The sequence below is a fragment of the Rhinopithecus bieti genome, unplaced genomic scaffold (assembly GCF_001698545.2).
Source record: "Rhinopithecus bieti isolate Rb0 unplaced genomic scaffold, ASM169854v2 scaffold_2350, whole genome shotgun sequence".
Lineage (NCBI taxonomy): Eukaryota > Metazoa > Chordata > Mammalia > Primates > Cercopithecidae > Rhinopithecus > Rhinopithecus bieti.
Genome location: NW_016803902.1, coordinates 1,886,939 through 1,911,907, shown reverse-complemented (window position 1 = coordinate 1,911,907; position 24,969 = coordinate 1,886,939). Strand labels below are relative to the sequence as shown.

General features: G+C 44.2%; 1 protein-coding gene across 10 annotated transcripts in view; it reads right to left on the bottom strand.

Annotated features, from left to right (window-relative positions):
* The window catches only part of NAV2 (neuron navigator 2), a 412,855-nt gene that overhangs the window by 22,189 nt on the left and 365,697 nt on the right, over positions 1 to 24,969 (bottom strand). For 5 of the 10 annotated variants that reach the window (XM_017858289.1, XM_017858306.1, XM_017858345.1 and 2 more), the window contains 10 exons: positions 22,189 to 22,272; positions 21,716 to 21,827; positions 19,605 to 19,750; positions 17,238 to 17,246; positions 16,660 to 16,832; positions 8,862 to 9,015; positions 7,533 to 7,695; positions 6,702 to 6,802; positions 4,150 to 4,245; positions 2,162 to 2,330 (listed from right to left, as the gene is read on the bottom strand). In XM_017858289.1, coding sequence (XP_017713778.1) covers positions 2,162 to 2,330; positions 4,150 to 4,245; positions 6,702 to 6,802; positions 7,533 to 7,695; positions 8,862 to 9,015; positions 16,660 to 16,832; positions 17,238 to 17,246; positions 19,605 to 19,750; positions 21,716 to 21,827; positions 22,189 to 22,272 — 1,207 coding nt within the window. The remainder of the gene's footprint in view (positions 1 to 2,161; positions 2,331 to 4,149; positions 4,246 to 6,701; positions 6,803 to 7,532; positions 7,696 to 8,861; positions 9,016 to 16,659; positions 16,833 to 17,237; positions 17,247 to 19,604; positions 19,751 to 21,715; positions 21,828 to 22,188; positions 22,273 to 24,969) is intronic. The other 5 variants (XM_017858297.1, XM_017858327.1, XM_017858355.1 and 2 more) reach the window with 1 other exon arrangement.

The window sequence follows — 24,969 nt, the reverse complement described above, 5'->3', positions numbered from 1 at the left end:
TTAGTGCCTTGAAGTCATAAGTTTTAAGTACTCTAGGAAAGAGAAGAGTCAGGTATCACTGAAAAATAAACCGAGCTGATCCCTTGAGGTGCTGAAACTTGATGTGTTGACTGCAGCGACGGATCAGGGTCTGCAGAGGGGTGGCATGCTCCACTAGAGGCAGGTAGTCTTGTTACTTTCTAGAGAGGCTTGGCCTGGTCTCAGCAATAGGCCATTCCTTTTACCCCTCAGTCCTTTGTAATGCTCACCTGTAAAACCAGCAAGTGAACAAGGCACGCTTGACAGGAGGGATGAAATGCAATTTGAACCCAGGACATAAAAGGCTCTCCTGAAAGGGTTCTTGTTGAGGACGATCATTCCAGTGTGTCTGGTACTCCTTCCTGCTTCCCCTCATGGTAGAACTCTTCTTTCCCATGGGGAGCTCATTCCTGGTGGTTCAAGTGGAACCAATCCAGCTCCTCCATCCACCCAAAGGGATAGGCTTGTGAGCAGGCTCGGACAAATCCTCTCCCTAGTCACAATGACCAACTCAGTGACAGGCATTTGACTTATAGTGGGCCAGAGTCATCCCTAGGAATTATCTGTTACATTTTCCGCAAAATCCCTCTTTCCTTCAGGTTCCTAAGCTAGAAGAAGGAATTGGGCTACCAGGGGCCCTTTCATCAACCACGTGCAAAGAATTCAATAAATAAGCACAGCCGTGACCGGCAACACTGAGGCAGGCCTTGTCCTGATTCACTGTCTGAGCACCTGGATCCAGCTGTGCTTGAGGTATGCTCCTGGATTGCCCAGGGCCATGAGCCCATACATTTCCTTTTTACTCTTAGCTACTTTTGAGTCTGTTTCTGTCACTTATAGCCCAAGGGCGCTATTGTGGCATTTCACTTGCCAGCAGAAGGCTGTGTGAGGCTCAAGCAGTATGTACCACTTGTCACCTGCAGAGCAAGATCTTAATTCCTGCTGATGGAAAATGGTGGGGTGCTTCTGGAAACTCTACCAACCAAGAAATACATCTTGTGTCAAACAACTGCAAAACTGCTGTCAAGAGGAGGGCCTTTCAGGGAAGAAAGAAATGGGACAACACAAAGAATGAGCCTAGTAGAGTATTTATGAAAGTCTATATTCAGGTGATCTATAACATATAGGAAATGATGCGGTTTTACAATCAAATAAATTTGGGACAGATTGGACTAAAGTCTTTTTTTTTTTTTTTTTTGAGATGGAGTTTCACTCCTGTTGCCCAGGCTGGAGTGCAATGGCATGATCTCGGCTCACCGCAACCTCTGCCTCCCAGGTTCAAGGGATTCTCCTGCCTCGGCCTCTCTAGTAGCTGGGATTATAGATGTGTGCCACCATGCCCAGGCAATTTTTTGTATTTTTAGTAGAGACAGGGTTTCTTCATGTTGGTCAGGCTGGTCTCGAACTCCCAACCTCAGGTGATCCACCCACCTCGGCCTCCCAAAGTGCTGGGATTACAGGAGTGAGCCACCGCGCCCAGCCTAAACAGCCTTTTTAACAGCAGGAGTTAGGACACTGAATGACAGAGCCTTTGATGTACCAGTGCACTTCTGTCCCCCAAACACAAATGGGGATAACGATGTAGTTTCCCAGAATTGCTTGGCAGTGAAGCTTTTTTTTTTCCTGAGTGAACTTTGTGGGCCTAGAGTTCTAAGGAATGCACTGGCCTGGGGCTTAATATCACTAGGTAATGAGAAACCGGAAGCTCTAGCAGCACCATGCGTGGGCACAAGCTTTAGCAGTTTCATCAGGATGCTCAGAGTGACTTCTGCAGCCTATAGCAAGTCGTGGTTTTCCCATCTGTAGAATGGGATTGCATCCAAAGCTTGCTGGCAAGAGTAATTCATCAGTATTGGTAAAGCCCTGTTGCAACAGGGTTATTAGGATTCCATCATCTCACAGTCATAAGGCTAATGGGATCTTTTGTTAGATAATTGCAGCAATAAACTAAAATGATTTTGTTTCCTAAGGTGATTGAAAAAGCAAAAGACGGTTCAACTTGCGTAGAGTAACTGTTGGAAGGGAGAAAAGCAGCCCACAAACATATGCACAAAGAAAACTGTGGCCACAAGTGCCTCTGCCAAGTCACAAAATGAAAACTGTAATTCCTGAAAGCTCCGACCTCTGCAACCAGCTCAATTACCTTTCACAGTCACTGAGATGGTTGTGTTCTCTCCAACCAGATAGCCACAAGGAAGCAGCTCTGGTGTTTCGGAAGTGTTGCTGCGCTTGATTTCTCCAATGCTGTAGCCAAGAACACTGTCTGAATTCAGCCCTAGCTGACTCACTGGGTCGACATGAATGATGTATTCCTGGAAAAAATAAAAAATAAAGACTCTATCAAAGATGTGGCTAAAATCTGCCCATGACTCATGTTTTCATTGGGTGATTTATGATCATCTTCTCTTCTTTCTCAGATGTCTGAGTTGAAATTGAGCTGTGGGATGAGGGGGAGAAGAACTGACTTTCTAAGGGGATAATGCCCAAGTACCACAGGCCTCTTAAAATACAGATTTATTTGGTTAGGAGTGGAAAAACAAAACAAAACAAAACAAAAAACCCCTAACAAGGTTGTGAACGTTTAGTCTGGATGAACCAAGCACGGAAAAGCCAGGCTGCTTTTCCTAAGTTCAACTGAAATCTTGAAGACATCAGGGCCTATGAATGGTGCTGGAAAATTCACGAAAAAGTAATTTTGACAGGAAATCTCTCTTCCATTCCCTTCTTTTGGCTCAAAGATCATACAAAGAGATTAAAATGCAGGCTGCTCGCAAAAATCAGCTCTAGATCTTTGAGAAGGAAAATGTGTGTTTAATTTGGAAAGTATTCCCTCTTAGTTGAGTGAACAAAAGGTTTTAGGTTAATAAATGTAGAACTAAGGTCCATGTACTAGGAGGTGACTGCACGACGACTTCGGTGGAATCCCAGTAATAGGCCTTACATGGTCTCATTTCCTCACTTACTATGATGCCAATGTGCCTCTTTTCAGCCCAGACTGGTATTCTAATTCAAGGATGTCCCAACTGCCCATCACCAGAGATATGTTTTTGGCCTAGGTAGGAGAATCGGTCCATCCTAAGCCATTCATACATCTTCTCTGGTCTCATTTCTACAGGCTGGCTTACCAGGATGGGGAACAATCTCCAGTCAAAAACCAGAATTTTCTCTGTATGAGGCTACTTGGATCTAGCTATTAGAAAGAAACTACAGTGTACTGTTAGGCTGTTGCAAAAGTAACTATGTTGGTGCAATCACTTTTGCACCAACGTAATAGTTAAGTTAGGAGTTGACGTCAGACCAACTAAACTAGATCAACGTGGTCTAATTCTAGATCCATGACCTTGAACAGCCCAATCTGACCTTCACTTTCTTCACCTTTAAATGGGGTAATATAAGGGGCTTGGCATAGTCTCTGGCACAAAAAACGTGGGCTATTATAACTACTCAGGGAATATGATTAATGAGCACTTATAATTGTTGACTTACTTCAGGACAATAGAAAAAATGTACCAAAAGCTTCCTTCAAATCACCATGTGTTGCAAGGTTCACCTTGGTACTCATTAGTTATTTATCCTGTGGCAAACACCCAATCTAATGATGTGATTAAAAAGAATAGAGAAATAAGTATGGCAACATCCTTGAGCCTGGCCATCGATCAGACATTAATGTCACTCGTAAAACAAATCAAAGACTCTGAAGTGGTGGCACAGCATACCAGGCAAATCAGATCAAATCCCCCAAAATGAAGGCTAGAAATCTGATGTCCAAGCCCTGGCCACAGATTACATACTCCAAAACATATGTCCTAAGACACAATTCTAAGGTGAAAAGAGAGTTGAACATTAGCAATTCACTGTGAGAGGATCAAAGAGTTGCTTAAGTCACACTCACTAGCTGGCCCACCACTGTAAAGGGCAGATGGAAAGAATTTGGCCCATCACCAGTCTGTACTTACCATCATCCTTCCATTCCCTTGAGGGCCAGGGAACAAGTTCCAGCAACATAAAGATGTAGGGAAGGGCACAGGTCTGAGAAATGGCCAAGCTCAAGACATCAACCTCTCTTTGCCTCCCCAGGCCCGGATGCCCGTGTTAGGTATTTTGCTGTAGCCGCCATCTTGAAACACTTACTTTGAACAGCCGTCTAACCACCCCATCGAGCACATCCCACTTCGTCTTGCCACTAACTCCAATGCAGCCAATAAGAAAGAGGTGTGGTCTGGAATCCTAAGGGTAAGGAAATGTACACAGGTGAAAACCAGGTGGATCTTTTCTGACTCAGTTCAGCAGAGGACTCAGGTTGCCTTAGAACTCCGCCAATGGTTTGAGAGGGGAATAAAAGTCCTATTTGTATTAATACCAGGTATAACTTAGGTGGAAGTAATAGTCTTAATACCTTTCCCTGCTTTACTGCTAAAACAGCAGACCAAGAGTCAGGAAGAGAGGATTTCCTCTCTGGAATATGGAACCTTCTGCTAAGTAAATGTGTCAGACAGGGCATAAATCACGTATTCCTCTTCCGGAACTCTCCATACCTGTCTAACATCTCTGTCTTTTCAAACCTTGCTTACAAACTCACCTCTTCCAGGAAGACTTCATTGATTAACTCCATCAGGCTCAGAGCTTAAACTGCTTCGGCAATTCTGTACATAACTTATATAATGATATATCTGGTACTAATTTATATTTAGTTTTAGGTATTTCTGTCTTATTTTTGCATATCAAGTTTATCTCCTTACTAGATCTTAAACATTGTCAGGACAAAATGTGTTTCTATTTTTTCTTCTTTCTTGTTTTTAAATAACATTTACTGTTTTTCTTCTTGTTAAAACTCAAAACGTGCAACTCAGAAAACTAATCAAACTCCGGGAAGAATACTCTCAAAACAATCTTTTTCTAACTCTTTTGCACCTCTGTTCACAGGGCTTTGCATAGTGGCAGCTAATCAGACCACACTGATAAAAGAAAAGCTGATAGAACATGCCATATCTATTGGGTTTTAAATACCTTACATGCTCATAAGGACGTAGAGTCAGGAGTGTGGTTGGGCAGGGGTGGGGGAGGTGACATATGGCAGCTAAGCAAAATCAGCAGAGAAAAGAGCACCAGTCTTGCAGTGAGATGATCTGACCCAACCACTTGTCCCTGGCCTCAAATAAGTAACGCTTGGGGTCTTGGGTTTCTTAATTATATCATGAGGATAATAATCCCTGGTCAACCAACCTCACCTGGATGCTGTAGTGATGCAGAATAATATAACTTTTGAAGGCGATTTGTAAACTTTTGTAAAATGTATGCTCTATCTGTTCATATTGACAATCACTAGAATAAACAGTCCACAAGGTATACCTGCATTTACTGTAAGAATGAGTGTCTCAGCAGGGCACGGCGGTTCACGCCTGTAATCCCAGCACTTTGGGAGGCTGAGGCGGGTGGATCACAAGGTCAGGAGTTGGAGACCAGCCTGGCCAATATGGTGAAACCCCGTGTCTACTAAAAATACAAAAAGAACTAGCCGGGTGTGGTGGTGGGCACCTGTAGTCCCAGCTACTCGAGAGGCTGAGGCAGAAGAAGAATCACTTGAACCCAGGAGGCGGAGGCTGCAGTGAGCCAAGATCACACCACTGCATTCTAGGTGACAGAGCAAGACTCTGTCTCCAAAAAAAAAAAAAAAAGAATGAGTTTCTCCTGATAGTCCATCACTCCACTAGCTACGTTTTGAAAATGGAACTATCTATTGTATCTTTCAAGGCTAGATGATGCTAATGGAAGTGCCAAAATCCTGAGCTTACCCCCTATCGTGAGGCTAGCAAGCCAGCCACAAAGTGGAATCCCCTAAGAAAGGTCTGGCTGTACCTGCTTTGTTCTGCGGGTTCGCTAGCTGTCTGAAACTACAATAGCATGTTGGCTAGAAATACTAAGAAATAACAAACAAAAAACTCAAGGGAACTCAATGGTGACTCATGAGGCCTTTCCACATTTATTCGAGAGATAGTCATTCAAAGCATCACTGGGTTTTAATCACTGGCTAAAATTCAACTTTCAATGTCAACTCTAGCCTCCATCCCAAAATAGTCTCTGGCAGTGGTATAGACTCTGGAAGTTCCTAGACTTTGGAAGTGAACAGAAACCATACTAGGAAAATTCAGATTCTCCAGCCTTGGTGAGTCAGGATGCCCCACCAGCTCTGTCTTCGGTCACCTGCAAGCTCCCAGGGCTTGGCATCTCCATCTCTTGATGTCTACCAAGATGTCTACTCTTGATGACTGATGACCGATAAAACTGGTGCTCTTGGTCTGCTGCATGTGGTCAGCTTATTTCTGTACCTTACATGCTATATGTGCGTAGCTGCCTCTGAAGTGCTTTGGGAATATATTACATTCAGAAAGGCCTTTTCCAATGGATGTTAGCGCTTAGTTAATTACATGAAAGTGAAACGTGGGACCATTTTTAGTATTCTTTATTAGACTTTCAAGCATACGAGAAAGGGAAATGCCATTCGCACACTTTACTTGTGTCAAAATGCTGCAAGGGATTAATTATGGTTAGTTAAGAGAAGCGTTAGTAGTATTTCCAAATCACCTTAGGCTCTGAGGTGATACAGGTTTTACAATTAGATCACTAAGCTAGGTAGTTCTACCTGGGGGAGGGACAGGCAGAGCAGGGAAAGGGATCCAACTAACCTCCTTCCACTTCATTTCCTCCTGAAAGCTGACAACTATCTTAACATGCCTGCCTCCTTCCTTCCGAGCCGAGCATTCACCAGTGTCATCCAGCAACATGTCTGCGAATGGAAAACATCAACAGCCTTAGGCACATGGGGACAGCAAAGCTTCCTGACACCCCCGCTGCTGGTTGGCACAGCAGTGGGACAAACAGGTGTCAGGGTGCAGGGGGTGGGTGGGGGGTAGGGGAAGAGGAGAGGGCAAAATGGAGAATGCAGTCACAGAAACCAATGGTGGACCAACCAAGGAACCCGCAGGCTGACAATGCACCTTGCCGGATGGAAGTGCGAGGGAGAGACTCAACCAAAACAACAGCAACAGCAGCATCATGGATACAAAATAAAAGCATCAGCCTTAATATGCTTACAAAGAGAACCTAGATTGTGTTCACTGATGGTTGCGCCAGCCTGGAATCCATCCTGAAGACAGGAAGATCATAGACCAAGCCACTGCCCCGACTGGGACCTGCTACTATGGGGTTTGTGTACAACATTCAGCTTGCAGGTCAGCCTCTTAAAATGGATCAAACAGAACTCAGCATGGTGGGCGAGGGTATCCAAGCTCAGGGCTTGGAGAATTTGGGGTGCTGGAGCAAAGCATGAGAGCAGTCTAACGGCTGGGCTCATGTTGGTAGCAGACTCACACCCAGACACATACACAGCCCAAGTGCACACACGCCTGTTGCCTCTCCGTTTGATCTGTTGGTCTGCTTATTTTGGGGCTCTCACTTAGAGATCAGGGTGCCAGCTCTAGGTCCAGTCCTGCCCCCAAACCCTGTAGGCCACTCACCCAGGCTGGTTGACTCAGTGAGGTTCAAGCTGTGCTGGGAGAGGCCCATGGACTGCCTTGGGGAGGCAGAGATGGACACTTGGGAAGGAGCCCGGCTGCAGCCACTGCCTTGAGACTCTGACTTCAGCCGATCATTCTCAGCTTTCAGCTTCTCTATTTCACTCTGCAAAGAGTAATGGAGAAGCTCACTTAGTAGGCGGAAGTAATGTGAACAAGATTTTTCTGAAGGAAGGATCTGAAAGTTCCCTGCAGAAACCAGGCTGGTCTCCCACCCAAGGCGAACAACACCCTCAGAGAGATTCAGCAGTGTTTGCTGCCCCTGCTGTAGACACAAGACATGCTGGCAGGGGAGGTCCATCCACTCAGAGAACAGGCCTTTGAAAAGACCTCTGAAATGCTTCCCAGAGTCTGCTGCTTGAGGGTTAAGTGAAAAAGAGTCTTATGATCTAAGAGGTTTGTGCAACTCTGGCTTTTACAGGCTTCTTTCCTGCAGGACTTCTCAGAACGTTTAATGAGTTCCTCTACGCCATGAATGGAACAGAGGCACATGGTGTGCAGAATTTTCCAAACGTATTTGATCAAGGAGTTCTCCTTTCATAGAGCTTCTCACAGAATGAGTGTTTCAGGGAACCTCCTTTGGGAAAACTGACTCCATTAAGGTCCTGGCAGACTCCAGAGGTATCTTTCATTCTATGAATATTCATGAAGAACCTACAATGTGCAAGGTATTGGTGCTATGTCCAGAGAAAGGTATGCAAAAAGCCCAGAAGACCCAAATGTCTTCACTCCATGGCAGAAGGTGGGAGGGACTGTAAGAACGAATCTACAAGAAGATTCAGATGAGGGCACTAACTCTCCGGCTGCAAGACTTGGACAGGCATCAGGCCGAGCATTAAGGGAAGGGTCTAACTTGGACGTGCAGAGGAATATTCCCAGTGGAGAGAACGATATGAAAGAGAGATGCAAAGATGGCAGTCAGCAACTCCATCTGGTTGGTGAGTAGATTCTGGGAAGAGGAGCTGGTGTGGATTAACAGTGGAAAGAACCCTGTAGAAGGCCTTGAAGGCCAGGTGAAGAAAACTGCACCACATTCCATAGGCACCAGAGGAGTCACTAAAAGTATTATGTAAAGGAAGGGCACGGGTACTCTTATTCTTCCAAAAGATTGGTCTTTGAGCAATGTGTGGGAGGGACTGAAAAGAGATAGAGGCTGGGAAAGCGAGGGCTGCCACCAGATTCTGATGTAGCCCTTAGGGCTTAGTGGAGAGCAGCCTCTGGGAGCTCCTTCATAGACAGCCTTGAGCTCAGCCCATGCTCCTGAGCTCTCACCTGCATCCTGTTCATGGCCTCCCGGAGCTGGTCCAGCTGGTGGGCAGAACTGAGAGCTTCTAAGCGGATGTCCGTCAGCTTCATCTCCTTGTCTCTCAACTCATTTCGGAGCTGCATGACGGTCTCAGCTTCACTATCCATGCATTCAGAAATCCTAGGGAAAGAGGAATGTTACTGATGAAAGCAGCTCCTTTTAGTCCCCTACTGACCACTGGTCCACGTCAATCATCAGGTTTGTTTAGCGCTAACTATGAATAACCAGCTGCCTGGTGCTTCCTGGAGGTGATAATACCAAAAACACCTGAAAACAGATTTTATTCCTTCTCTACATTCTTTTTTTTTTTCTTCTTTAAATTGGTTTATTTAGACCACTGATGTTTAAAATCATTGTTAATATAGTTGGATTAACATTTACCGTATTGTTTTGAATTTGTTGTCCTTTTTCTTTGTTCCTATTTTTTTCTTTCACTCTTTTCCTGCCTCTTGCGGTTTCACTTTTTAAATTTTATTTTCATTTTTTTTAGAGACAAGATTTCATTCTCTACATTCTTTCTTTGCCGAGCTCGGACAATCAGAATGGCTTTGGTGTGCCTTTCAGCAAAATTCCAGTAATACAGGGAGAAGCAGGAGCTGGCGAAAGGGAGTAGTAACCTTCCAGTTTGATAACCCCTCCCTCACCATGTGTACACAGCTGAGCTTCCATGACACCACGTGCCCTTAAGTTCCAAACTGACTCAGAGAAGCAGGGTCAGCTATCTGTTTTAAAGATTAGAAATTCCTTTGTTAAACAACTGAGGGGTGATTTTTATTTGCCAAAATGGGGATGAAACCTAAAGATATGCATGGAAGGTGTTAATCTGTTCCTGATCACATTCTGAAAACTCACTCCCCTAAAAATATCTAGACAGATCAACCTTTTTTAGTTCCCTCAGCCCCCACACTGCTTAACACACTCAGGGCAAGAAGGGAAACCTCTTCAGGGAGTTAGAGAACAGTCGGGATGGTGTGATATGCAAGCCAAAGTTGTATCTGAAAACTCTGCAACAGCCTGGCTAATTGTCTTCTTTGCTGCACACCAGGTCAAGGTCACCATGGGACCCTGTTGAGTTCCTCTTTCTGAAGAGGTGGTTCTTCTAGGCTAGGCTCTTTAATTACTTAGGTTTGCTCTCCAAACACCTGGCAAATCAGCACAAAGTAGAAGATCATAAAAGTCATGATGAATTGCAATGTTAAGAAAGATAGTTCTCTTAAAAAAATAGTTCTGTGAGTTTCATAGATCTTAGCATCTGGGTTACTGGGTGATCCAGAATAGAAAGCTTTGACATTTCTTGGACTGAAGACAGAAAAACAACCCCAAACACCCGCATTCTCAAGTTCATAAAGTTACAAAGCTGAAGCCGATTATGTCTAAAGGAGATGATGAGCATGTGGTCTCTGCAGAAATAAATGATCACACGAGTCTGCTCTCCAAGACCCAAGCGATGGGTTTGGGGCCAAACAAAACCTGACCTGTAAAACTGGGTGAGGGTGTGGAACTTTTATTTCCCAAAGGAAAATGATTTATAAAATTGTTAAAAGAGATGAAATTATATTTCAGGGGCAGAAAGAACTGGAAGAAAAATTTAACACTTGAATAGTCAAATGTTTTTGCTGCTCTTTTCTTGACCTAAACCTGAACTCTTTGGATTTGAGAGACACAGTAAAACCACCTTACGTTTTTAAAAGTTACCAGTCACCAAGGAAGATTCTTAGCTTCAAAATCTAATCCGAAAGAACTCCTGAAAATGATCTAATTATTTCCATCTCACACTTTTGAGAGACTGAAGCCAATAGATTTAGGACTAAAAGGGTGAGAGAGAAATGTCTTTAGAATTTGCAACATCCTTTCTTTCTCAGCTCTCTGTACTTTGAATAGACTGTGGTTTGTGAGGTTTACTGATCGAACCATGGTTTTTTCCTTTCTTTTTTTTTTCTTTGGTTTGGGAGGTTTGCAGGAGGAGCTTGCAAAAACTGGTTCTATCTTGAGAAGACTATGTTTCTTGGTTTAAATGGAGTGTAAAGTCTGAACAAAATTCCACTGCTATCTCCTGTCTTAGCCAAATCATGTCCTACACAGATCTTGAAGGCTCAGATTCACTGCAGAGAACAGTCTGTTCTGGCTGACACCATGTGAGGCTGGTCTGTCCAGCAGTACATGACAAGGCACCTTGCTCAAGTCATCTTCACCTGATCTGCACCCTTTTCCTAGAAAGCGCTCAGCAGGAGAGAAAATACCTTCGTGGCACTCACTTTGTGGAACATATCACATGGGTTACTTTGCAGAGCTTGGCTCAAACCCTTGACTATACAAAGGGTAGCAAACTGAAATGAAGAAAGTCTGTGTTGGGAGGACTTTGTCCCCCTATGCTCCTCCAGAATCAACCAGCTCTCAGAAACACACAATGATGAGGCCTCATGAGATGTCCTATAATGTAGACACGATGTTGAAAACACATTCTTGGCCGGGCGTGGTGACTCATGCCTATAATCCTAGCACTTTGGGAGGCTGAGGCAGGTGGATCACCTGAGGTCAGGAGTTCAAGACAAGCCTGGCCAACATGGTGAAACCCTGTCTCTACTAAAAATACACAAATTAGCTGGGTGGTGTAGCTGTGATGGCGTGGATTTGTAATCCCAGCTACTTGGAAGGCTGAGGCAGGAGGATTGCTTGAACTTGTGAGGTGGAGGTTGCAGTGAGCCAAGATTGCACCACTGCACTCCAGCCTGGGAGGCAAGAGCGAAACTCTGTCTCAAAAAAAAAAAAAGAAAAGAAAACACATTCTTTTGCAGCAGCCTTAACTAAGCTTTAGTCCCTAATCCTAATGCCCAAGACAGAGCCTTTTCCCCTAGTTCCTTCCCTGACCAGACTTAGGCTATATCACTGATAATTTCATTTCACTTAACATGTTACCTCTGCTTGGCTGCCGGCTCCTCGGGGACCAGAGTTATTCTCTGCATCATTTCTGGCATCTGATCACATTGACATAATGGGTACCTAACAAATGCTTATGGAATACCTAAACAAATGGGCTAGGCATTTGAAGTATATTATTCCATTTCCTTTGTACATTACTCACTCCATGAAGAGGTACTGTAATTATCTCCAGTTTTAAAATGGGGAGGCAGAGAGACGGAGACAAACAGGTCCAAGACTGCACTATTTAAAAATGATAGAGGCAGGTTCAAACCTGGCAGGCCTGCTTAGCTCTAGAGCCTGTGTTCCTGAACTATACCCACTAGGCACTCAATACATGCTTGTCCACTTCATAAACTGCTTACTGAAGCAATCTCATGTGTGTTTTTTCCTACTCAGTCCCTTAACTGTGATTCAAGCCTTTTTCCACTGTCTTGTCCACAGTCAGGGCTGGTGGCATACCTAATTTTAAAATGCCTCGAGTGTGGGAAAACGTTGCCTTACCACAACTACCATTCCTTTCGCCCACAGATTGGGGAATTTCCTAAGCCCAACTCCTCTGCCTTTGGTTTTGTCTTTGAACTCCCTCTCACATCTAGATTTGCACATTCTTACAAACCCTTCAAGGTTGGAAATAAGCATTTGCTCTCAGCCTACCCTTTGGAAAACGAGACCAAAAACAAACATCTCCAGTGTGCATGGATGCTGTGGAATGTAAGAAAAGGGCTGGGGAGCCAGGAGTCAACCCCGCCCGATTCCTCTGGGGAAAATGGCTTGGAGGATAGTTCTGTCACGGTCCTGCACAGCTGAGTGCATCCCTGCCTCTCTCTGCTCATCTTACTTGGCCGCCCAGAAGCATCTGGCCCTGTTCCTACTCCCTCCAGCAACAATTTCTCCTCTCTGCTCCTGGGTTTCCTCCCACCTTGCTGGCCTCCCTCTTTCTGAACTTAAAATATCAGAGTGCACTAGAGCTCACTCCTCTTGACCTCTTGTCCTCATGCCCTCTGATCATCTTTGTCTTCATTCAACCCCTTGGAGAACTCTTCCAGTTATCCAGCTTTCAACACCACCAACGAGTCTGTGTCACTCAAATCTATACCTCTAGGAAGTCCAGGCTGGTTGACCTGGATATGGATGTCTGCTGGGCATCTCAAATTTAATGTAACCAAAGTAGTGCTCCGACTCCTCACTCTGCCCTCATCTGTGTCTCCCACTCACCCCAGGTACTCAAGCTGTAAATCTAGGAATATCCCAGGATGGCTCTCCTCTTTCCCTTGCACTCACATCTGATCCATCACCATACACTGTTAACTTCTTCAAGAATATATCCTAAGTCCATCCAGGACTCACCACTGTCATCAGTCGCTCCTTCATTCCACCAAATATTTGAGTGTCTGCAAAATCAACAGAGTACCTACCTCCACGGAGCTTCTACTGTAGATCTGGGGTTGGGGTGGGAGACAGAGAACAAATAATCAAGGAAAACCTCTAAGTCAGGTGTCGGGGGCAACATGTGCAATGGGGAAAAATGAAGCAAGGGCAAAGGGACCATGGGGAGCACTGGGTCGTGGCGGAATGTTGGTTTATGCAAGTGAATGGGCAAGGCCTTATTCATTAAGTCACATTGGGCAGAGACCTAAGGAAATAAATATCTGAGGGAAGAGCGTACCAGGCAGAGGACACAGGAAGGGCACAGGACTTGAGGTGGAGAGTGTGATTGGAATGTTCAAAGAACAAGTGGGTCAGAGTGGCTAGGAGCCCCTAGTGATCTCCCTTCCCCGTATTCCTCACACACGGAACAGAGACTGATCTTTGTAAATTCAGATTATCTCATATTACTGTTTCAAACTCCACCACACTCACCCATTATACATGAAATCGGATGCGAATTCACTTCAAAGCCTTGCATGTTCTAGGCCCTCACTATGTCTGTGGCTGTGGCCTCTTTGCATATGTGGGAAGTCACGCTGTCCATCCCCCTCTCTCTCTCAGACACATCAAACCTGTTTCTACATTAGGCTCCTTGTGTTATTTATTTCCTGGGTCAGGAAGACTGTCCTGCTCACTGGGAGGCTGCAGGGGCAGAGGCTGCTGTGTGTTCACCAAAGCCCATTTCCTCCTTCACTTCCTCCCCTGCAGGTGGCACGGCTTTGAGTCCTGGTCAGTGGACTGTGGGAAGAGGTGACGTAAGCCTCTTCCAGGCCTGGTCCTTAAAAACCCTCCTGCAGGCTCCTCTGCACTCCCCACACGCCCACGCCCACTGGCTGGACACAGAACATTGAGCAGAGGACTGGGCCCTGTGGATGGCGGGGGCCTTATTGTCTACATCACTAGAGGACAGGCCACCTGCCGACTAGGACTATCTGCATTGGGTTTAGAGTGAGCAAGAAATACACAGTCATATATAAAGCTGCTGAGCGTCGGGCTGAGTTTGTTACAGCAGCTAATGTTACTCGCTGAAACTAACCCAGTGGCTCCCCCGGCATGCAGATTCAGCTGAAATGTCACCTACTCAGAGGGCTCTTTCCTGACCACCCCATCTAAAGCTGCTGCCAAGGCACTCTGTATCTCAGCACTGTTTTAATTCACAGCATTAGCCCTTAGAACTCTCTAATTTTCCTAGTTTATTCAGGATTTATTTGTTTAACATTCATCTCCTCTCTTGGTATACAGGGTCCATGAGTAGGAACTTTGTCTTGTACTCTATCGTAACCACAACTGAGAATGGGGCCTTCAGAGTGAAAGTTCAGGAGTGGAATGAACTGTACAATGTCATGTCTCCACTAGTATTTACTCTTCTCAGGGGTGGAGAATCTGTTCAACTTTTTTTTTTTCTTTTAAATAGAGACATGGTCTCACTCTGTCACCCAGGCTGGAGTACAGGGTGATCACAGGTCACTGCAGCCTCAAATTCCTGGGCTCAAGTGACCCTCCTACCTCAGCCTCCCAAGTAGCTGGGACTACAAGCGTGCAACACCATGCCTGACTGATTAAAAAAACCTTTTTTTGTAGAGACAGAGTCTCACTATGTTGACCAGGCTGGTTGCCAACTCTTGGCCTCAAGCAATCCTCCCTTCTTGGCCTCCCAAAGTGCTGGGATTACAGGTGAGAGTAACTGCACCTGGCTTGGTTAACATCTTTTTGATCTCTTCAGAACATTGGGAATAATGCTCTGCTCAGGTTGCTATATAAAAAGTTTAAATCAATAAATAAAGAAGACATGATGAGTTCCTTTTTCTCCTGGTCAAGAGACAACTGAGTTGGGATGCTTTGGGATGATGGCATGTGTGAGAGTCACAGGCAACTTGTTCTTTACTCCTTCCTTAGGCACTCTGCAGATGGAGGAGGACACACCCTCTCAGTCATTTGTCTAATTCTTCACTCAAAATAACACAGAGCACTGGGCTGGGCACTACAGGACAAATCGAAGTCCAGTCCCTCAGTGTCCTTTTTCCTTCTTCCATTCAGTTTAACCCTCACCCATAACAGTAGGAAGTATACATCCCTGTAGCTACCTCTTACTAGGGTCCTCCCCCCAAAAAAACAGGAATTGATCATCTAACTCAGTAAAGTGGAGACCCTGACAGGGCCATGTTTCAATAATGGGTCAAGTTGCTTAAAAGTCATAACCCTGGTTGGGTGTAGTGGCTCATGCCTGTAATCCCAGCACTTTGGGAGGCCGAGGCAGGTGGATCACCTGAGGTCAGGAGTTTGAGACCAGATTGACCAATATGGTGAAATCTCATCTCCACTAAAACTACAAAAATTAGCCAGGCGTGGTGGCATGCGCCTGTAGTCCCAGCTACTCGGGAGGCTGAGACAGGAGAATTGCTTGAACCCAGACAGCAGAAGTTGCAGTCAGCCGAGATCATGCCACTGCACTCCAGCCTGGGTAACAGAGTAAGACTCCGTCTCAAAAACAAAAACAAAACAAAAAAAATGTCATAACCCTACTATCCTCTGTTTCCTCTCTTCCACTTCCATGCAGTTGGTGTGCTACAAAGACCTGGCCTCTGAACAGGCTGATTTTGCCTGTATTCCCTCTACCTTTCTGGTAAGCCACTAAGGCAGGGCCTTAGGACACTTATGCTATCTTCAGTGGGCTGGCTGGTTAAGTGGACTTAGGGTCAGCCCCACAGACCTGGCCACCTGAGAATGAAGAAAGAAGGAACAGGATGGAAAAGGCCCTTCATGCATAGTATTTAACTTGGCCCTCCCAAGAATCCAGTGAAGTAGATACAATGAACCCTATTTTTACTAGTGAGGAAACTCAAATTTATACATCCAAACTTCTTTCTCTAACCCTATCTCAGTGGCTGTCCTGACCCTGGCCATGACTTCCCTCTTCTCCCAGGCACTGTCTCATCTCGCTGATAACTTTCCTTGCAGACTACCTGTGCTCCAGTTCTTTAATTCTAGACCTGGTATACCATGGTCTCAAAAGAAATTCAGCCCTATTGGGCAGGGCCAGCCTTTCTTACTGCCGCAGGAAGCAAGCTCCTTTATATCAATTTATCTTGTTCAATTCTTAGGGCTAGGATACAAACACAGAAACCAGTAACCCAAATTGACATATAAAAGTATGGAAACAAAGAGAACTTAAGTAATTTGCTTAAGGCCAACCAGCTAGTTATAGACATTGACATCACCAGAACGAAAACCTAAGTTTCCTTTCTCTTTCAACTTTCCCAGTCCTAAAGCATTGAAAGAACATGCACAGTCCTATTAAAGCAAAGCATAAAGGATCCCAAGGAGCAGATGTGTCATAACAGGACTCCTAGCCATTCCTATTGGAGAGGGTTCTCAGGAGCCAAAGATGTTATCTGACTAGACAGACAGACTTACAGAGAGTTGGAGTGAGAATTCCTCAGCAGTGGGGTGGAACCTGTGGACCCGTTGTGTGGTAACTTTGGTGAGGAAGGCAAAGAAGAATCCGTCATCTCCTCAATGTCTGAATGAGAGGATGCAGATTTGGGGGACTTCTTCTTCCCGAAAGCTTGCTTGAAGGAGCTGCGTAACTGAATATACAAGACTGTCAGTCTCACAACGGGGGCAACCAATGCTTAGGCCTTGGCAAAACAGAGACATGCACACAAAAAAGCGATTAATTCTCCCATGTTTTTCCCCCACCAAGGGAAGAGGTTCCCAAGAGCTCTTTTGAATCAGTGCATTAAGGGAAGAAGAGTTATCTGGTGTTGCCAGCTTGAGGGACTGCACCTGTGGGTAACATTCCATGCCTACTCTTGGTTCAAGACTAGATGCCAACAGCAAGACAGAGCCTGGCTCAGCAGATGGATGTTGGGAAGATGAGGTTACACAGCAACAAAGCAGGATGCTCAGACACGGTGAGGGATGCGGATGAGGTTAGTCATATCAATGGATGGGTTAGCTTGGTATCTGATATTAAAGTCGGTCTTGCTTACCTCATTGACCTGCCAGAGAAAACGCAAGCAAAAATGGGGAAGGGGGAGGAAAAAAGACAATTTTTTAACAGAGAAAGCCAGTGACAGGGAAAGCTTCGGACTTTCAGACACAACAAGGCTAATAATAAACACCACACACGGGGAGGTTTCCAGTAGGAGCACAAATCTTTAAAAGCATTGGGGTCATGTTCCTTCCTTCTGAAAGGGAATAGCAGGTTGGGGAGTCCTCTAAAATTCCAGTTCTTCCAGCTTTTCCCTGTCTGGCTGAAATGGCTGCCTCCCACCTTCCTGTGCTTCTCATTCTCTTCTTTTCCCTTGTCAGTCACCTCTCAGACATCTGAGAGGATGTCTTCTTTTTTGAGCAATTCTAGCTTCACTGTTACACTGGCCCTGGATGGCTGCACAGCTCCTTAACCTATCCACTTAGGAGTTTCTGCTATTTGTGTATAAAAGAAGATAATCTAATAGGCAGCAAATTAGCCATCTCACTTGTTACTCAGAAAATGGTTATTTTAAAGAAATATATTAACCATATGGGGGGAAAAGGAACTAGTAGATTACAGTTTCCCCAAATCATGAGATGGATCTGAAAATTCTTTTCCCCCTCCTCTGTTGCAGGAAGTGGAGACCTAAACATTTTAATGAGAACATAAAGAATTAAAATGCAATGTCCTTTCTGAACGCCATAATCAGATTTTTCTAGGCCAAAACTAATGTTTCATCTTGAAAAAAGCCCTTTTAAAGTAATTTCCTTTTCTAAAGTCTTTTTTCCTTGTGAAAATATATTCCAGGGGTTTTCTTGGCCATTGAAAATTCAGAAAACAGGCCATTCTAAAATTGATGAGATTTTCTCCCATCAACAGGTTTCACCTATAATAAACCGCATGTCCAGCTTGTAGGCAAATCTAGATCCATTTCTCTCCCATTTCCTACTTCTGATCATATTTCCAGAGAGTAGTCACAGAAACAGAAGGATTAGGGACACAAGCCATCAACTGAAATCCTTGCCTCTACCTCTGGTGAAAAGCCAGGTGGAAGAGGAGATTACGAAGATCAGACAGAGTTAAGCTTTGGGATTAGCTGAGGATGCCAATTATCCATCTTCCCTGATTTGACTGATAACCAGGAGTTGTCTTAAAGCAACATAAGCAAGCTTTATTTCTTGAAGAAAATGGAATAACCACTATTTTTCACAGAAAATATCTCTCTTGTCACTTTGAAAATCAAAGCAGACCATGTTTATCAATTGCATATTAGAGACAGCAATATGAATAAATCCTATCTGTGTTTAGTCATAACAAATAAGTTGACTAAGAGCCATTAGTAACTTAAACAAGAAAATTTAATCAGAATAATGAGAGGGTCACCCTAAACTGGCTTTTTAGCTTGCTTCCAATGCAAGTCATTGACAACCAAAATTACTAAATCCCTGACATCTGTATCACTAGACCTCGCCACCCATCCAAGATAACACAAAGTGAGTGAGAAGTGTACGGAATGAATGAGGACACTGAAGCTACTAGTGAAACAGGATGCTGTCGGCACAAATGGGGACCAGGGGCCATTGGTCAACTCCAGATCAAGTTGGGATATTCTTGCACTGAAGACAAAGGATAGCAAATCTCAGTCAGAGTTCTGTAGCCTTAAAAGAAGAACTAAAAAACTGGATGGAGAGTGGGGGGTGTAATTTTTCCAGGAGAGTGGAAAAATCCACTTAAGGCACCACTGTACAGAAATTCAAATAACTCATTGGGATTATGAATACATGGAGAAACACTATAATAGAGACTGGTTCTATAACTTGCTATTTGAGGTACAACCTCTGATTTAGAACTACTTGCTAACTTCTAACACTGACATTAGTCAACTTTTATTTATAGGACATGGTCAAAAAGCTTTCAAAGAGAGGGTTGGTTTGATACTATCCCTTGGCATTTTTGTAAATAAATAGATAAAGACTTATGGCTACAGATGGGATAACTAGCAATATACTCAAAAAAATATTTTGGACCTATGAAGAAACCATTTAAGAATAACTTTGCTGTAGTACCTGAAACTTTGTGGCCAACATAAAATGAGGAGGAAATGACACATACATGAAATGAAAGATGAGTACTTTATGGAAAGTCTTATGAAAGAGAAAAAAAAAAAATACAAGGTGGGAGGGATGTAATAGATGCTAGTGTTTTGCTCAGTACAATACTGATTTTAGTAAAAACCCATCCACAAAGCATTTCCTGGGATCTACTCCCAAAGGGCTATGCTCCACAGATAGTAGCTGGGCTGGATTTTATCTGGGGGGATGCAGCAGCCAGTTCTGCAACCGACTCTGTCCGTCAGTCCCCAGGAGAGTGGGTGTGTACTCACCCAGTTCTTCCTCTTCTTCTTCTTTGAGTCACTCTCTATGTTGCTGCCCACGCTGGAGTGGCTGGTGGCGCTGTTGATGCTGGAGACGCTGTCTGAGGAGTGCTGCCTGCGGATGCGGAGGTCTGCAGACTGGGCAGTGCCATTTCCTGGAGACCAAGGCAGGGTGTATCAGCAGCTGCCAATCTGAGCCCTATTCTTTATCTCAGGATTTTGCCCTTTAAGCAAAACCCACCCACCTGAGGACTACTAGGTGTTTTCCACACAGACATCAACTCTGTTCCCTACAGTTGTTTCTAAGATCCTTGAATAGGTGAGTGCATTGCCCTCTTTGGTCAGTTAAATGAGGTCTATCTCTCCCCACTTTACAAAACAGAAGTCAAGGGAGGTGTAGGGAGAATTTCCCCAACACCAGCTCTTAAGCTTTAGATAGGTGTGGAAATGTGCTTGTGAATTGAGCAGTCGGCACCTTCATTGCTAGTCCCCTCCCTCTCCTGCTCCCTGGGATCCTGTCACAGCGGCCTTCTTGCAGCCCTTTGGAAGTGCTATGCCTGCCTCATCTCGGGCCCTTCCATGTGCTATCCCTCCATCTGGATATTCTTTTTCCTTGACTCTGTCCAGCCAACTGATTTGTAAATCCTTCCCATTTCAAAGCTATTATCACTTTTTCAGGAGGCCCAATACACGAAACAACACAGACACTGAAAATGTGTGATATCTGACATAAAGTCTGCAGATAGTTTTTCTCATGAGGACAGAATTACACCTAAAGGCTGGTCTTTGAGAACACTGGTTGTAGGGGCAAACCGACTCATCAGGTTCTAGCTCCACTTCAGTTTCTCCCTAATCCCTGACCTCCAAAAATGACTCTAGGCCAGGTATAGTGGCTCATGCCTGTAATCCCAGCACTTTAGGAAGCCAAGGCAGGCAGATCACTTGACGTCAGAAGTTCGAGACCAGCCTGGCCAACATGGTGAAACCCTGTCTCTACTAAAAATACAAAAACCAGCCAGGCGTGGTGGCGCATGCCTGTAGTCCCAGCTACTCAGGAGGCTGAGGCAGGAGAATCACTTGAACATGGGAAGCAGAGGTTACAGTGAGTGGAGATCACGCCACTGCACTCCAGCCTGGGCAACAGAGTGAGACTCCGTTTCAAGAAAAGAAAAAGAAAGTGACTCTTATCTATGAACACTAGTGTCTTCATCAGAACAATGAGGGAAGAACAGAATCATACTCACAAGATTGTTGTAGAAAGAAAACCAGATAATGAAATCACTGAAACCCTTAGCACTGCACTTAGAACATAGTAAGTGTTCCATAAATCCTAGTTCTCCGTATTACTTCTATGATTACTATTACTGTTAACATTATTATTATGAGAGCTAACTCACCTGCACTTCTACATTACTCCAAGATACACAAGGACAAAATAATTCACTTAGAAACGTTTTCCTGGGCTGGGCATGGTGGCTCATGCTTGTAATCCCAGCACTTTGGGAGGCCAAGGTGGGTTGATCCCTTGAGGCCAAGAGTTCAAGAGCAGCCCAGCCAACATAGCAAGACCTGTCTCTACTAAGAATACATAAATTAGCCAGACATAGTGGCACATGTCTGTAATCCCAGTAACTTGGGAGGCTGAGGCAGGAGAATTGCTTGAACCTGGGAAGCAGAGGTTGCAGTGAGCCAAGATTGTACCACTGCACTTCAGCCTGGGTGACAGAGCAAGACTCTGTCACAGAAAAAAAAAAGAAATCTTTTCTTGGGCAAATAAGGTAGGAACTCAGTTCAGCTTACCCCATATATCAGCATGTAAATATTAAAGTGCTAGTGAAATTAAGGGTTGTAAAACACTTTAACGCTCTGCCAACAGAAACATGTTTTCTTCCATTTTTCAGCTATATCAGAGAAGAGGATGAACTACCATAGCCATTTTCATAAAGGCCAGAAGTGACTTGATTAAAGGTGTTTGCCTTCCAGGTCCTGCCCGCCGCCTGACATGGAGCTAAATTACGCAGACACTGTCTTCTAGCAAGGAGGTTGCATCATAAGATGTCAGGGGAGGGCGCCTAAGGGCAGGCAGGTCTTCTGGCTAAAGGCTGTTTCCCTTATTTTACCTTTGCAGTTGAGCTCAGGTGTGTTAATTACTCCATTAATGGCAGCCTGGGCAGCTGCGTTCTGTTTCTTTAGCAGCTCAATGGTTTTTCTTAACTCATTCAGTTCTGAATCCTAGGGAACAGAAAGAATTATCGGTCAGCCTAAAATAATTCTGTACAGAGTTCAACTGAAGTACAACTTAGCTTCAACACAGGAGGGGAGGGAATGGAGTAGCTCAACAAAACCTTTCAGATGGATCAACACGCATGAACAAACACATAAGAAGAGGATTATAACTACAAGATCTATCACTGATGCCATTATCACTCAATCTGTCATATTTTCACTCAACAGCTTGGACTCCTTACAATTAAACTTCAACAGTTCAAGAAGTACATTAACATCCATACAATGATCTGAAATGAAAGAACAGTATTTTCAAGTATGTTGTTAACTCCAAGTAGGGAAGGTAAAAGTATCCTTTCTGCCTTACCTTCTGCTCGGCTGTCATGGTCAGACTCTGGAGCCTGATTGTCATGTTACCAAGACTCTGTTCAAAGGCTGCCACAAGGTGAGCCTGGAAGGGAAGACACAGTCTCAGTTATATTACCTTGCAAGGCAAGAGTGCTTAGAAGGTGCCTGGCTCTTAAAGATGAAAATCCTGTGGGTCCACTTGATCTAGGCTACTTCTTCAGCCTCCTCTTGAATCCCACTCCTCACCACTCTTTGGGATCCAGTCACTCCAGTCTTCTACTTGCTCAAACACCCCATGCTCCTTCCCACCTTAGGGCCCTTGTACATCTTTTCTCCTCTACCTGAAATGCTCTTCCTCTCAATCCTTTCTCCCATTCCTTGCCTAATAATTTTTACCTGTCTGTCTAAAAAGTTCTCGGCTTGTACCTTCAAGACACCCTCATATGCACTCTCACAAGCAAATTGTACTTCTGATATATACTTTGAGATATCACAGTTAAAAATACATGCAGTCTTGTAATTGGTAATGTATGTCTGCCTTCTGTACTACAATGGAGGATGATCTTCTGTTCACCAAGTGCTAAGCTCACAGTAGAGGCTCATATTAAGCATGTTAGTAGAATGAACAAACAAAATGGTTGGCATAGTTTGCTTGTTATAATCCTGGTTAATAAAAAGCCACTGAAAGGCCCATCTGCTACCTCCTCGCAGAAATGTTTCCCAGTTCCTCCAGGGGGTTACCACTTTCCCACAGGCTTTCATGTAGTTTTATACACTTCTGTTAGAATATGACATAAGATGTACCATTACATCTTAGAAATAATTTCTAAGAATTTAAAAAAATGCTTCCAGTTATAAGTAAAATAGCATCTAATGTTCAGAGATGTTAAAACACAAAAAAAGAGTAAGTTTATGAATTGGGAAATGTGGCATTTTCCTGACTGCCACTTCCTCTGCAACTCTCTTCAAGGGTAAGAGGTAACTTTGTGCCCCAACACTAAGCTTTTGCCTGTGACACAGAGTAGTAGGTGATATATTAGTTGATTGAATGAGAATCCTGGTAATGTTATTAAAACCAAAAATACAGAATGGAGCTTTTTCAAACAGTCATGCTAAGGAATTTACAGCAATAGACTGAAGAATCCATTAGGCAGCTAGGATCTTCTAATCTCCAGTCTCTACTTGTATAATGGAATAGTGGCATGTCCAAGAGTGACAGCCATTTGGGCAGCAGATGAGAAGGATCACCAGATAGTGCACTTGCTGAGGGCTGATACCATGTCTATCTTGCTCCTTACTGTATCCACACTGCTGGTACAAAAACAGCCACTCAATCATGTATGTTGGATGAGTGATTAAAGGACTAAAAAGAAAAGCACTTAGATGAAGGAGGAAGTGTATAGTACAGGGGAAGGGAACAGGATTTAGAGTTAGAGGTCTTCAGCTCTCCCTGTAGTTCCTTCTGAATACCCATAACACTGAGCAAATCACCTAATCCTACCAGCCTCAGCTTCATCTATGAAATGGTACCAATATCTATTTTCCCCCCAGGGTTATTTTCAGCTAAATGAAACAAGACCGGTGAAAATGGTCTATAAACTGTTCAGGTAGTGCAAAACACAGGAATGCATGGACACTTGTGGGGAAAGAAGGAGGTTTGGGAAGGAGGTTTGGGAATGAGAAAGTGACAAACTATGAGAGGAGTGAGAGTACCTGAGAACACAGGGGTAGAGAGGGGGAGTACAAACACAGTGGGCTACAAGAGGGATGAGAAGGGCAGAGGATGCATGGCAGAGGTGAAACTTGATCATGCTGTGAAATTTGAGAGGAGGAGATGACTGACGCACAGAGTGAGGTATCAACCCCGGACAAGCATCAGGGGTGGGTGGGAAGAAGCTATTGCTGTGCACTGTGAGGAGGCACAGTGACATTTCAATCTAAGGAAAGATGTGTCGGGTAAAGAGAGGCCTGTTATTAGACTTCATCAAAGAGGGATGGCGGAGGCTAAGACATCTCTAGAATCAACCGCTGGCAGGGAGCATTTCTATTTGTACCAGAAATGTTAAGCGGAATAGTTAGCTTCTCTCTGATTGCACTTCCTCTCTCTATTAAAAATGGAGACAGGCCAGGCATGGTGGCTCACGCCTGTAATCCCAGCACTTTGTGAGGCCAAGGCAGGCGGATCCTGAGGTCAGGAAATTGAGACTATCCTGGCTAACATGGTGAAACCCCGTCTCTACTAAAAATACAAAAAAAAAAAAAAAAAAAAAAAAAAAAAAAAAAAAAAAAACTAGCTGGGCATGGTGGTGGCCGCCTGTAGTCCCAGCTACTCGGGAGGCTGAGACAGGAAAATGGCGTGAACCCCAGAGGCAGAGCTTGCAGTGAACTGAGATTGCACTACTGCACTCCAGCCTGGGCGACAGAGCGAGACGAGACTCTGTCTCAAAAAACAAAACAAAACAAAACAAAACAAAACAAAAAACAAAAACATGGAGACAGTGCCTCTGCATTTTAGAATAAAGAGATACGGTTTACTTTGCCCTGGAAAGTGTGGCAAAACCAAAGCCAATCAATTTAAGACAGTCACGTAGTTGACAAAGGAAACAGGCCAGGGCCTGGATGTCTAAAAGAACATTTGCTAACCTCATATTGCAAATGAATGACAAAGTGAAACATAAATGACTGGATTTCCATTGATTTCAGTTCTGCATCTGATTGTCATCCATGACTCCAGTTATGGGCATTCCTATTGTAAACAGGCTAAATGCCCCAATTAAAAAAAAAAAAAAAAAAAAAAAAA